The 15,285-nt window shown below is 46.1% G+C and overlaps 1 protein-coding gene across 1 annotated transcript in view; it reads right to left on the bottom strand.

The window, feature by feature from the left end:
- The window catches only part of Myo16 (myosin XVI), a 373,810-nt gene that overhangs the window by 121,042 nt on the left and 237,483 nt on the right, over positions 1 to 15,285 (bottom strand). Inside the window, 3 exon segments of the mRNA XM_051169490.1 lie at positions 8,034 to 8,239; positions 8,531 to 8,611; positions 11,797 to 11,969. Coding sequence (XP_051025447.1) covers positions 8,034 to 8,239; positions 8,531 to 8,611; positions 11,797 to 11,969 — 460 coding nt within the window.

The raw sequence follows: 15,285 nt of genomic DNA, 5'->3' as shown, positions 1-15,285 counted from the left end.
GGGGACCCAAAGCTCATAGATTCCTCTAGAATGGCTCGGCAGAGAGCCCCTGGGTCCTCCTGCCTTCTCCGTCTTTCCAGAGAGCAGCGCTTAGGCATCTGTGTTGCCTTGACTTTAAATGTGGGTGCAGCATATCCAGACTCAGGTCCTTACACTTTTACGGGAAGTACTTTGCCTGCAAACCATCTTCACAGCACAGGAACTTCCTGCCAAGACAACCTCAGGTCAATGCGTTCCTTTGCTCTTTTCCCGACGGTACTGGGGACTGGACCCAGGGCCTGGGCTATACCAGGCAAGTGCTCTGCCGCTGAGCTTCGGCTCTGGCCCCTAAGATAGTTAGTAGTTACATAGAGTATTATCTGCCTAATGTCAGTGATCACCCTAAAGGGCTCCTCCACGAAACACAGTGGCCATGACCACAAGGCTCCGAGCTCACTTCTACCCCAAGCTACAAGGACTTTCTGATTTGGTACAAGGTAAGAGTGAATAAATAAGGAATGAAGGAATGAATGATGAATGAACGAGTGAGCATTGTCTCAATGGGATAATAAAGCTTGAAAGAGTAGAAATTGGGGGCTGAGCCACACAGTAAGAGTGAGCACTGAAGTCGCTCCTCGTGGGCTCCGTGGCAGAGTGTCTGCAAAGCATGCCAAGGCCTCGACTTCAGCCTCACACCCAAGTAAGCAGACAGCAGCACCAACTCACCCGCCATTATCTGTCCACTTTATAAAAAGGGCGCTTTGTACAGTTCTATCTGGAAAAGAGACAAATCTGTCTTGAGTGCTAGCTGCCCTGAGGCCAAGCCCACACATCCTGCAGTGTCCAGATACTGAACGCCCTCTCTCCTGTTTTCTCCCACACTGCCTGGGCCTCAGCTGAATGGCCCCCACAATCGGAGTGTCTCCAGTACTCACTGCTGGGGCCTCTGCAGACTACTAAAGTAGATCATAGAGGAACTGCTCACCCACAATCCGCTGAACAGTGAACCAAGTTATAAATAAGATTCACTGGATTAGACTTACATCGGGATGACTTTCCAGGCGTTTGCAGAAGCTTCTCTCTTAGTTTATATTTTATTGAAAAATTAAAGGCCTTCTTTATTCCCGATTACAGTAAATCTTACATAAGCACAAAGAATACAGTCAGATTTGGCAAAATTGCCTTGTAAGAAAACGCATCATTTGCCAATCAAAGCTTTCAGGTTTAATATGCCCTGAGCTTATAAATCTCATTTCTATTAAAGATGTGTTGAAAGGGGCTGGCATCTCCTGCCTGCCACAAGGGCACTTTGAGAAGGTTTTAGCACAGACTGCAAACCCTGATGACTGCTCGTTTCATCGGACAGTTGCCGCCCTTGGCTTTGAATCCCATCAGCTTAAGTATGTTTTCTTTCCATCCTGTACCCTACCCTACTCACTGTCATGGCTCCGTTCGTGCACAGTGTCGCCTTTGATCAGCCTGTGTGGCTTAGGCAAGCTAAACCATTCATGTTACTTCCAGGCAGGATTTCTCCCAGGGTTGATCTGAAAGCACAGCTCTGGGTACGCCCCGGGCCAAGCATAATACAGTCATCCTGGGGCTGGTCAAATTCTCTGTGCTTTCCAAACACAGCCACCTCACTAAGCATAAGCCTCTCTCTTCAGGGACAGTGCCATGCACCCACTGTCAAACGCAAGCCACCCTTACAGAAGCTGCCACTCCACTCCCCAGGCACATACCATGAAGGGTTCTAGATGCCGGAAGAGGACAAGAACTGAGGAGGAGGAGGAGGAGAAGAGGGGGCAGGGGACAGGAGGAGAGAGGAGGATCCGTGGGCCTAGGGCACTGCGAGGGCACAGCACACTCTAAAGCATGTGTCATAACACCAGCAGCCCGCAGAGTATTAAAGCAATCATTGAGAAGGATGGCTGGGGCCAGACAACACAAGTTCTTCCAAGTCTCTCTCCCTCCTCCCCCCACCCCTCTCCAGTATACCTGAGATACATGAGTAAGCGAGGGTGTAAGCCAGAGGGCCGGGTGGCATTTCCTAGACGACACTTGAACCAGCTTTGCACTGAACCCCGTGATCTCTAAGTAGGCTAGTCATGTTGGCTGCCAAGCCCCCAAGGATCCGCCTGTCTCTACCTCCCCAGACCTGGGATTACAAACATGACCTGCCATTCCCAGCTTTTTACATGGGTGTTAGTGTTGAACTTCAGAATTCATGCTTGCACGCCTTTTTTTCATTGTGTGTGTGTGTGTGAGAGAGAGAGAGAGAGAGAGAGAAAGACAGACAGACAGACAGATACAGAGAGAGAGAGACAGAGAGAGAGTGAGAGAGAGAGACAGAGAGAGAGTGAGAGAGAGAGACAGACAGACACACACACACACACACACAGAGAGAGAGAGAGAGAGAGAGAGAGAGAGAGAGAGAGAGAGATGGCCTTCATTGAGTCCTTCTGTCTATTCTGCAAGTCCATAAACACATGGTGGTATGGTGCTTTCTAACACATGGAGTTAATTGCACAAACTAGAGGACGGTAAGAGTCACGTCAGGCCACACCTGAGGTCTGTCCGGGAAGGGCTTTCCTTTGCTTCTGTACGCTCCCTGGTCTCCTCTTAAAGGATATGGCACCTTGTCCCAATATTACCACATCAGTTGCCTCTTTTCTACTGAAAAGATCTGTATCGGCTGCAACCGTTGTGCCTCACAGAACCAAAGGAGAGTTTGCTGTGCTCAACTGAGGATCAAAGCTCTGTTTCTTGTCCCTTGGGAGCTTGTTTTTGTTTTGTTTTTTGTTTTTTAACAAGGAGAGATTGCCCACAGTGGGACGGCAAAAAACCAGACATGTGTGCGAAGAAATGCTCTTACATCCGACCCACGCAGGCTTGCTGTCTGGCCACATCTGTGGGAAAGTACCCTTTCATCCCAGCTGAATGAAGAATAAACTTTGGTTTTATGCCACTAAGTTTTGGGATGAACTAACAAGATAGGATCACGTGCTCCCCTGTGTGTTTTATGGAGTCTCCTTGTGGGCAGGGCCTTGCTTGTGGGCAGGGTCTTGCTTGTCGGCAGGGTCTTGCTTGTGAGCGGGGGGCCTTGCTTGTGAGCGGGGCCTTGCTTGTGGGCGAGGCTTGCTTGTGGGCAGGGTCTTGCGCCATACTGTGGGTGTTGCTTCTGGGAAATTTGAGAGAACAATGGGCCTATCTTTTCCCTCTGGCTCACTGAGGGTGCCTTATGAGTCTGAGATAGTTCTGAAGCCTGGATTCTGTCACAAAGCAAAGACTGAATTCACAGCTGATTTGAGCTGAGCCCTGCTGCTGCTAAGCCCCAGTCACACACAACAAAAGCTTTGCTATTGTAGGGCACACAGTTTGGATTGGTGGTCCTTGGTGGTGGTGGTCTACAGAGTAGGTTGGTGAGAAGTGACCTCTACAATGCCATGCTAAAAGCCCTCAAAAATTGAAGTATTGGACAGCAATAGGGAAAATTCTTAAAACAGACAGTCCGATTAGTCACTCTTGCTACAGGCAAGGCACACACCACGCCGCTCTTAAGGTGCAAAGCAGCGACAGGTAAACACCTCCATAAAGAATGTGAGAGTGAAGGTAAGCTCCTTAGATGACGTGTCAGAAGCTGTGCTTCCGTCAGAATGGCCTGCAAGAAAGTCTGGGGGCATTTTCTTGATTAATGATCGATGTGCAAGTGTGCGGCCCACTGCGGGTGGAGCCATCCCTAGGTAAGTGGTCCTAACTGGGTTGTGTAAAAAAGCAGGCTGAGAACGGCATGAGAAGCAAGGCAGTGAGCAGCACCCTTCATGGCCTCTACATCAGCTCCTGCCTCCAGGCTCCTGCCCTGTGTGAGGTCCTGTCCTGATTCCCCTTCTTGAGGAACTATACGCTACAAGATAAAATAAGCCTTTCCTCCCCACACTGCTTTTGATGACAGCATCCTGTTAGAGCAACAGAAAGCAAAGTAAGACACCATGACTTCCACCCTGCACACCAAGACGTCCCTGTCTGCATTTGCCAATCTACCACCATACTGGGACTCAGAAATGACAAATGTTGCACAGATAAGCAACTGCGTACTTCTGAACTGTGAATGTGGACACCTTTCTCCCTCATTTCACCTGAGACTTTCAGAATAAGCGTAGCTCTTGTGCATGGTGAGCCTTTCAATTCGACGGGATTTTGTAAGTGTTTATAGTGGTGCTTCCTTGCCTGGGTCACTTCAGAGTGAAGGTGAGCGTCTGAGTATGCAAGGAGCACTAAGTCAAGTTAGCTCATGGACATCACTGTTTTGACTACACTTTAGTCGAGTTCCACAGAGATTGGTAATCTCTCTGCAGATCAATGTTTCTGTCACATTCAGAGAGATGGAGACACATTTCTGTTGAAATAAGTTAATAATTTTATTTCTGCTTAGCTATCGAAAATAAAGACAAGAGGAAATCACATCTCTTTCAGATAAGAAAATACTAAAAGGAATACAGTGATTAACTCATTTATACAACCAAATTCTTTACCTAATATTAATTCAAAAGTATGGTTATTACTTTTGTTGCTCAAAATTTTTACTCTAAATTGGGATTCAGTTAATTGCCTATGCCAGGTTTTATCTGAAGACATTTGTTTATTAGTGTGTGTGTGTGTGTGTGTGTGTGTGTGTGTGTGTGTGTGTGTGTGTGTTAGGAATTGAACCAGGGGCCTCACACATGCTAGGCCAACACCATCAAGTTACAGGTCCGAATCCTGAAGATATTTATTTGGTGCCCACAAGGCTTGTCAATAGAGATGGTCCCTGCTGAGAAGCCATTATCTTTTTTTCATTAATTAATTAATTTGTTTAATCACTTCACACCCTGATTGTAGCCCCTCCCTTCTCTCCTCCCAGTCCCCCCTGACATCCCTTCCCCCATTCCCCCTGCTCTTCTCCACAGAGAAGGGGAGATACCTCCCCATGGGTACTAACTCACCCTGAGAAACCATTATCTTAAGAGAAGCATAGATGTGAAAACCTGTATTTAATTTCAAAAGGTTAATTACATAATCTACTTTCATTAAGGTAGGCTCAGACCGGGAGATATACAAATACAAAAGGCAAAGTAAAATAAATCCCAAATCACCACGATGTGTACTACCACACACAGAGAGCCGTGACCCCCATCCACCCTATTCTGTAGGGACACGGCCATCCACCCTATTCTGTAGGGACACGGCAGTTCAGATGTCTGCTTGTTGTGATAAGCATTAGGAAGAAACAAAGTTGCCTGGAGAATCTCTGAGGGGTCCCTTAATACAGAGCATGATTGATACCTCGTTCCTAAGACAGCCCCACTAAACAGACAAGCAGATGCCAGAAATGCACTGCTTCTGTCATGAGTGAGTCCTGCCTCCTGGGCCACAGAGTATGGTGAACCGGGAGGCTGGGTCCCTAAGAAGCTTGGCAACTTGATGTCTGTCTCAGGTGGAGCTCTAGGTAGCTGGAGACCTTACACTGTCTGTGTTATGGCTATCTTAAAAAGAAACTGGCATTTCAAGGGAGATACCAGAACAAAACAATTGTCCCCAGGAGATTACACCAGAGTTTTCAAAGCTCTGTCCGTCTGTCCTTCGCCAACTTCAGTGTTTCTGGCCAGCTGTTGGAGATGCTCATTCATAAGATTTCCTCAAGCCACAGAGTGTGAGGAACCTGAAGCTCAGGTGTGGTCGCCTAGGGTACGGGAGACGCTGTGAGCTGGAAATAAAGCTAGTCCCATGACCTTGAGCGATGGCAGGATGCTGGGACATGCTTTCCCTTATCCGTGGGCGAGACTGCCAGTCAGCTTTTCATACTGGACCGTGGCTAGAGCTACAACACAAAGCCTGGAGTTTCACCCCATGTTGGTCCTGTGCTGAAGGGTTCAGTATGTCTGGGCGGGGGTCTCTTAGTTTTAAACTCACATATAGATACTCTGGTTTTTCTTCAGATAATATAACTCACCTGTAGGCAGGTTTTGAATGCATTCACACAAAGACCACTTGAACATAACGGTACAGGATGGCTGACCTCTAACAACAAAGAGGCCATAGACCCATTTTTATGTTATACATCTCTGAAGACTGATTTGATTTCTACTTAGGAAATAAGCAAAAATGGGTGATGACACATGCTAATGAACAATAACCAAAAATATGCCCCACCATTCTTGTTCAAGCCTCATAAAGTTCACTCCTACATCCAGGCTTAGTTTATTCCTGTATAATTCCCAACTTGGCCATTATTCCCTGTAAATTATGAAAGCTATAAAAACAGTTATGAGCATTACTATTATAACAACTTCACCTTATTGACACTAACCTCACCTGAAAGCCAGCTCTGCATGGCCTCCCTCCTCTGCCTCTGTGACATATGGTATAAATTCCATTACAGAGCCCCGTCTGTTGCTTAACTGTGCACGTGTGTGTATCTGTGCACTAGACTGTGAGCGTCTCCTAGACACAGAGTCATGGCAAGGCTCTAGACCGGAGGATTGAACATTAGCATATGCATGTAAGCTAAATTAATATTCATCAACTAGTTTCTTGAAAGTATTTTCATTTAGATTTTTGATTCATTCATTTCTTAAAATCGGACTAAGCTTTATGAATAGACTCACTGGGGTAGATTGACCGGCTGCCTTGGTGTTTGCCTTTTATGTTAGTTACTCTTCTGCTGCCGGAGTGAAACACCATGAAGACGGCTTAAGGGGGAGTTTATTTGGCTGACAGTTGCAGAGGGTTAGATGTCCGTGATGATGGGGACAGAAGGCAGAGAGGGTGACCTGGAAGTGGGGTGAAGTTATAAACTCTCAAAGCCCACCCCTATGACACACTTCCTCCCCAGGGACGAGGCGCCATCTCCTAAAGGCCGCAGGACCTCCCCAAACAGTGCAGCCAGGGAGAGACAAACTGTTGTGGTATATGAGCCCGTGGCAGGCATTTCTAGCTCACACCACCGTGCTCCTCAAGCATGAGTGCGTGAGTTCAGGTCACCAGCATCCACGAGAAAAAGCCAGACAAAGCACAGAACGCCAAGGAGGCAGGGACAGCAGGAGCCTGGGCGTGCTGGCCAGCTAGCCAGTCTTTCCAAAGTGGTGTGTCCCGTGTTCACGGGGAGGCTCTGTCTCATGAAACAAGGTGGAAAGTGATGGAGAGAAGGCACCAGATGCCAACCTGTGGCTTACACACATACTTACACACATACTTACACACCCTGGAACATGTAAACAGCCACACGGGCCCCTGACACACATACACAAACCACACAATACTTGTGAGCAGATACATAGCCCGAGAGCCGGGTACAGTTGTGGGCAGCTGTGAGTATGCCTGGCAAACTGCTGTGGTAAAGGTGTGTGCAAGTGGGCTCATCCCTGCAGAGGCAAGACCATGTTCCCTAACATTCTCCTTGTAATTATAGAGCGCTTTTGAGTTGAAACTGTCTAATATTGAGTCCAACAAACTTTCCTGTAGGTCCATATAATAAAAAATGCCTTACCTATATTTTGCCTATATTTTGCACCATGTTCACCATCTCTGTAATCATTATAAGGAAAAAAGGGGGGGGGGCATAAACAGCATGCAAACAGATGCTCCTGCTACCTTCCAGTAAGCTTCCATTTACACAAAGAAGGGGTAAATATTCCCACCTGTGTTGCTCCGTAACCTTCATCTAAATGGCATTTTCTTCATACAAGATAAATGGAAAAAATAACCACATTCATGCCAATCATAGTAAGCTATGCAAATAACCACATTTGTGCCAATCATAGTAATGCTATGCAAATACTGTATGTCGTGATTTTGTACATCTCTAAGCCCCTAGACGGCCACACAGTCCTGTCCCCAGCAAGTCTGGTCCCTTTCACATAAGCTCTGCTGATACCTCTCATTGGCTCCCAGATTCTCTTGTTTTTTCACAACAGTAGAACCACTGATCATTATGCTTGAAAAAGAAATGGAAAGGTATTTGCTGAACCGGCCTCAGGGTGGCATCTCCACAGAGGGCAGAACGATGGCTCCAGACTGACCTGGACAGGAAGTCCTCGAAGGAAGGACGCACTGGGTAGCCATAGCGGAACAGCCGCACCAGCCCCAGGATGCCGAGGTACTGCAGTTGGGCGGACACATAGAAGTGATCGAATACACCGGGCAGCTGTGAAGTATTGGGCTTGATGCAAAGGAGGAAGTGTGGGCTGCCCCTCTGCAGCTTTCCCGTGATGTCAGCCAAGGATTTCTATGGAGAGAGAGGAGAGCTGCTGACGCCGTGGGGCGATGATGCGTGGGAAAGACAAAGTAGTTTAAACAGCGGCCTCTGCAATCCGTGACATGTTTGTATGTTTGTGTTTTATGCATGGGGTTAGCATGCGTGTGTGTGTGTGTGTGCGCGCACACGTGCACACATGTGCGCAAGTGTGTGGCCTTTCTTCTGAAGGTGCCCAAGTTGTTAGAGAGGGGAAAGAAACGGAAGCACCGGCACACCGAGGCTGAGACAAACAGGAAACTTCTGAGGCTGAGCGTCACTAACCGTGAGGTGTGCTGAGGTGGTGACAGGGTCTCCGCGGCCCAGCCTTTGTAGGAAAGTGGAAGGTCCCCTCTTTTTCAACAGCTGTAAGGGGGACAAGGAGGACATATTTGTTTTATTTGCTTCCGGTTTAGAAGGGAAAAAAAAGAGAAATTAAGCTTTTCTGCTTGTGTTAATGCACTTGTAGGCAAATACACAATCAAGAGGCCATAAAAGTCAGAACCAAAGGACTTTTGCGATGTCGCTCCAAGTGTGGGAAGTGGGTAGCTGTAGGTAAAGCAATGGTCCTCACTGCTAACATTTCACATGCAGGTTCTTACTTAGACTAGACCCACTGCCTGCCTGTCCCAGCTTAATTTCATAGTAAATAGAGACCTATAGATGTGCCCTGGTATTTGCCAGCTGTTCACATTAAATGCTATTTTGTTATGATTTTGTTCTTACAGTTGTTACATGGCTCTCGTAACTTTAAGACAATTATCCTAACACAGATGTGTGGGCGTGATGCATCCTGGGGCTTTCTTTTCTTTCTCTCTTTCTTCCTTTTTTTTTTTTTAACCACTAAAAGGGGTGGTTTAGTAAGGTACTTTTCCTTGAATACTGACAGAAGACAGTGTTCTTCAATAAATAATAAAACCGGCTCTTAAAAGAAAACTATCATATGTAGCAGAGATTAAATGATAATGGAAAAAAATTAAAAGACAGTGAAAATGGCTCTGTTGAGTGAAGAAATAAAGGGCAGGAGGTAATTAATTAAATCCCAGCAAGGGCTGAAAGACGCCGCATTACATCTTACTGAACTATAAGAGCGTAGACTAACATATTGACTGCTCTGAAATAATTTCTCCTAACACCATGGGAGAAAACATTCCGTGGACGGCAGCTGATGAGATGCAATCAGCGTCTGTTTGGTACCAAGAGGATGGCAGCTCATTTCCTTCTGTGAGGATAAACTAGCCAGTGAGTCTCCGTGGCTGACAAGGGGACACAGGGTGTGACACGTGGCCAGCATCAACCTGCTTCTTTAAGTTCAATGCCCCAAATCATGTCCAGTCAAGGAATGAGTAAAATGCTATGTTTCTGGCTCAGGGTCAGGTATATGAGGACTGGGGTAGGTTGATGGTAAAATAAAGGGCAGTGGAAGCAAAGCATTTCAGGAATTATGACAAAAATAAGTCTCCATCCCTGGACGTGGGGCACAAGGTTTCTCTTTCTTGGCAGCTTGCTACTGTGAGTTTTATCAGTTCTCCAGCTCTTCAGGGAAAAGCCTGAGGATGCCCAGGTTGCAGATGCTCAATAACTGAGGGAAATGTGCAGTTTAGAGGTGCATGATATCTTACTTTGGTGTGTGGTCTGGATGAAAAGGCCTTTGAAATCCAGCTCCTCTCACAAGGGAGCCTCATCCTTCTAATGTACAGATGGCTTTTCCTAGCCAGTGAGATGGGATTGCAAGTCTAGTTCTGCAACATGCCTAAGGGCCACATGCACACATGCACACACAGGCATGTGAGCACACACACACATACAAGCATGTATACACATGAACTTACACAAACACACATATACATACACACAGGCACACATAAGCATGCACACGCACAGAGGTATGCACACACAGGCATGCTTGCACACACATCATACACAAACACACAAACAGGTACAAAAACATAGGTACACAAATGCACACAGGCAGACACATACAAACACACATGTACTCACACACATACACACATACACAGATGGGCACACACATATACATGCATACAGGTATATGCACAAACACAATGGGCATACACATATACATTACACAAAAGCATATGAATGCATGCATATACATACCTATATATATTTATGTATACACACATAGATACGCATGCACGTGCACATACACACACATGTATAAACATGTACAGAAGCACACACATGTACACATGCACGCATGTACCCACTTATATATACACATACTCACACAACATCCACATGCGTATACATGTATGCACACACATATGTATGTGGAGGTGTATGCACATGAACACACACATACATATGCACAGATACATAGGTACATATGTACACATACATGCACATCTGCCATTTATTATAAAGGGCAGCACTTTAAACTATGCTTTCCTTTGAACTGGAGAGCTAAGATATGTTTCAACCTGCCTCAGGAACTGCATTTTCAAAATCAACCTCTCCCAAATCGTGTGTCCCCTCTCTTACATCTTGGTAGACATAAGCAAGGGGTGTGTAAAGCAGTGTGCTCTTGTGATCTCAGAAACAAAGCAGTACATTTCCACGGCAGTCGAATAGCTCAGGGCGGAGGTTTAGCTCTCTTTTAGAACTGCAGCCTTTAGCCATAAGCCCAACATATGTGGAAGAACCATACTAACAACTGGCATAAAACAAAAGCAAGTTTAAGGTCTACAGGTATGCAGTAGAAGCAGTCTGGTCTAGGGGGAAAAATAAAGAAGTGACAACATATCATTTACACACCCAGACCTTGGGAACAATCAGGTTAGTAGGATAGGATACTAAATTTACTTCTTAATCCAATTGCCCTAGAGTTCCTTTATGTTCATCCAAAAAGATGGCTATAAAGATAAATAAATAAGCAGATGCCACAGAGACAACGAATGCTATCACTATAAAACTGCTCACACTTGATCGTCTCTGTACCGAACTTTTCTGTGCCTTCTTACACAGGTATAACCTAAGATGCTACCTGTCCTAGTTAACATAACTGTTAACTTGACACAGCCTAGAGGCACCCTAACAATAACAACAAAAAAGGTCTCAATAAAGTGATTGTCTTTATCCAGTTGGCCTGTGCATATGTCTGTGCAGGACTGTCTTCCTCGCTGTAGGAGAGTCCAGCCCACTGAATGGCATCGCTTCTTGGACAAGTGGTTGTGATCTTGGGCTGTGCTGTGTGAGAAACCCAGGTAGGCCCCAGGCAGTGGTCCAGCCAGACAGCCAGTCGGCAAGCAGCTCTTCTTCAAAGTCTCTGCCTCAGGCTTCTGCCCTGGCTTCCCCCAGTGACGACCGAGAGGTGGGGGATGGAATAAGCCCTTGCCTCCCCTGCATTGCTCTTGGTCGTGGTGTTTGTCACAGCAACAGAAAGCCAGCCAGACTAGCATCCTTCCTTTAGTTTCTGCTGTTAGAACACGAATGTCTTACCATTGTATGAACCCTGTGGCTGCAAGGCGGGGAGAGGGCACACTGAGTGAACTTAAGTCCGGTAGCGGGAAGGACAGCAAAGCGCCTACCTTGCTGAGTTCTAGGTAATTCTTGTTTACGCCAACCATCGAAGAGGCCGTCCTCTTACTGAGCAGCGTGGATTTTTGTCCTCGGGATTTAAATGATGGGTAGGAAGATATGAGCGATCCCGTTTGTGACAGTTTTGACTGGAACAAATGGCTGATCACAACATTTTCACTCGCTGGAAGATAAATAGATGAACATTTTAAGTGGCATTAAAATCACTGCCAAACGCTGGGCTCGCTCTCCGTGGAAGCGCCCCTCCCCTGTCCTGTGTGGCTAACGTTGCTGACACAGTGGACAGTGGAGTCTACTTTTCCCACGGCTCCACAGTGTTCTCCCCGGAACTCATTTCTCCTGACAGATGGTGACTCTCACAGGCCTTGGCTTGAGTCTTGATCACAGCTTCGCAGCCTCAGCTTATGGGTCATGGCTCTGTAAAAAGTATAATTCCTCCTGTCCTAATTGTCAGCACTGACTCTTACCAGCTCAGACCTGACAGTAGCAGTTCCCCATTGCAAGAAAATGCCCCGGCCGGGAGACACTGCACCAGTGCTAACCTCGCACAGAGAAGGATTTAAACACTCCTGGTGGCTCTGCCTCATTTGTGTACAGCTGTCATTAGGTAAAATAGCAAAAACAAACAGACAAACAAACAAAACCCCCAAAACAAACCAGTCCTCTGTCTCTGAGCCAGTTCATCTGCAGAGGTGAGGGGGCCCGACATCATTCAGGCTCCTCACATCTAAAGGTCTGCAGTTACGGCACCTTGCCCGGCTACGCAAGGTGGAGCCAGAGCTCCGGACAGGCGAGCCTTTGATTATGAATCTTTTGAATAGCATAGAAACAATAATGTGTGTATCAGCTAAGAATCTGGGAGGAGCCTTTCTCTACTGGTGTGTATATATAGATACTTTATGAGCTCAAGCAGCTTTAAAAACACAGTGAAAACGGCAGTGCCCTTATCTTGAAGATTACAGCAAAATTAAAACTTGAAATAATTTGCATAACTACTTAGGATTCTGTTCAGGCCATCAGACGGTTCACAGTATTCACCAACAAAGAGGGGTTGTTTCTACCTTTTCCACACACAGAAGAGCAAAGCACACATATTACACACATGCTGTGTATGTACAGTCTGTGTATGTGTGTCTGTAAGATCGTCAGTGACAATTCACTATGTCAGTGAACAAACAGAAAGACAGCGCTGTCCGAGAAGAGTGGTGTGACTGCGGAAGAGACAGGAGGGAACTCTGGACTTCCGAGTTAAAATCGCAGGTTTTGGGATAAATGTGTTACTTTTAGTATATATTTACACATCTGTACATCATCCCCAGGTCTGCCTGAAACTTCCTGAGTTCTGCACATACCTAACCAAAACACCACCACAGTATTAAGAGCTCACCCAGACAAAGGCTTACTGCCAGTTCTTCAGACAGAACATTTTTTTTCCCTGAACAAATTGCCGACTCAACACTGGCAACAAGGAGGGTGGACATTGGAGAGGTTTGGGAAGGTCATTGTCAGCAAGTGCTGAAAAATCAATGAACTCATCAAAAAGAGGTGGGTGTTGGCTGCATTGGGGTCTGATGGCAAAGTCTCATCCTACTAACAAAGGATCTAATTAACAAAGGGGAAGAGGGCCATTAGAGTGCCACTGCTTATGGAAAAAACTGGTTTCCCAGCCCTCAGAGAAAAGCCTTGACTTAAGCAGAATCACTGGGTATTATTTTGATGGGGCAGAATGTTTATGTAGTCTCCCAGCTTATATAGTCTCAAAGACCGGCACCTCCTGGAGCACCTCCTGGAGCACCCCTCCTGGAGCACGGAGCATCCCTCATCTCTGTGGGACCCCAGCTCCTGATAGGAGGGCACACCAACGGACTCTGGACTCTTACTCAAAACCAGCAGCATTTCAGTACTGAACATTAATAAGGTGGGCACTGAGAAGTTGGAGCATTGCCTAGGAGTCAAAGTGATTGAAAAGAAATGGAGAAAGCCAAGTAGAAAAGACCCTGGTGGAAGAATGGCAAACGTGCATGTGCATGTATTCTGTTTGTGGGAAGGGTGTCAGTGATTGATTTCCTGATGTCTAGGATGTGTGCAGAAGAGTTGGACATGGAGAGGAAAGTGTTTCAGAAAACACAAGAAAAGAAGGCAAGGTGAAGACAGAAGCAAGATTTATCTTCATCTGTGGAAAGAGCATTGGGAAATTCTAAAATAAAAAAAAATTAAGTTTAAAGTATTTTTTTCTTCCTCAAGACCCAGCTATTCCACTCCTTGGAATATACCCAGAAGATGCTCCACCACACAACAAGATCATATGCTCAACCATGTTCATAGCAGCCTTATTCATAATAGCCAGACCTTGGAAACAACTTAAATGTCCCTCAGTCAGAGAATAGATAAGGAAACTGTGGTACATTTACACTATGGAATACTACTCAGCTATTAAAAACAAGGGAATCCCGAAATTTGTTGATAAATGGATGGGACTAGAAATGATCATACTGAGTGAGTTAACCCAGAAGCAGAAAGACTCACTTATACTCACTTATAATTGGGTACTAGCCCAAGAGGCATGTCCCATGAAAGTCTTCACTTACCAGGAGATTAGGATAGATATGAGGACATCTTACTGGGACTGTAGGTGAGAGAAGTATGGGAGAATGGGGAAATAGAAGGATCCAGAGGGTCCTAGAAACCTACAAGAAGAATGTCATGATGGGAGAATCTGGGCCCAGGCGTCCTGCTCAAACTACTGCACCAACCAAGGACAATGCATGCAGTAAACATTGAACCCCTACTCAGATCTAGCCAATAGAGAGGACATTCTTCACAGTTGAGTGGAGAGCAGGGACTGACTCTGACATGAATTCTGGTGCCCCATATTTGACCACCTCCCCTTGGTGGGGAGGCCTGGTGGCACTCAAAGAAAGAATAAGCAGGCTACCAAGATGAGACTTGATAGCCTATGACCATATAGTGGGGGAGGAGGTCCCCCTCTGTCATAGACCTAGGGGAGGGGAATAGGGTGAAAGCAGGAGGGAGGAAGGAATGGGAGGATACAAGTGATTGGATAACAATTGAGATGTAATCTGAATAAATTAATTAAATAAATTAAAAACACCTCAAGATAATATAAGCAAGAAGCATAAACTATCACCCATTTAAAGATAAAATAATTAAGCAGTTATCACATGTATTTAAAGTATGTGTGTGTGTGTGTGTGTGAGAGAGAGAGAGAGAGAGAGAGAGAGAGAGAGAGAGAGAGAAAGAGAGAGAGAGAGAGAGACAGAGACAGAAGGGGAGGGGGAGTCAGGACCCATACATAGTATTCTTCTAATAGGGGTCAAGACAGGGACTGATGTCTTCCTGACACAGCTGAGGCCCTCCCGGGACATCGCATCAGTACTCTGACCACAGTTGTGTGAGTGCCAGCAGAAAACAGACTTCCCTGGTATCCTGCCTGTCTCGTGCCTCTTAGAGATGGGTGA

Source organism: Acomys russatus, chromosome 27 (assembly GCF_903995435.1).
Source record: "Acomys russatus chromosome 27, mAcoRus1.1, whole genome shotgun sequence".
Lineage (NCBI taxonomy): Eukaryota > Metazoa > Chordata > Mammalia > Rodentia > Muridae > Acomys > Acomys russatus.
This window is presented reverse-complemented; position numbering and strand designations above follow the sequence as displayed.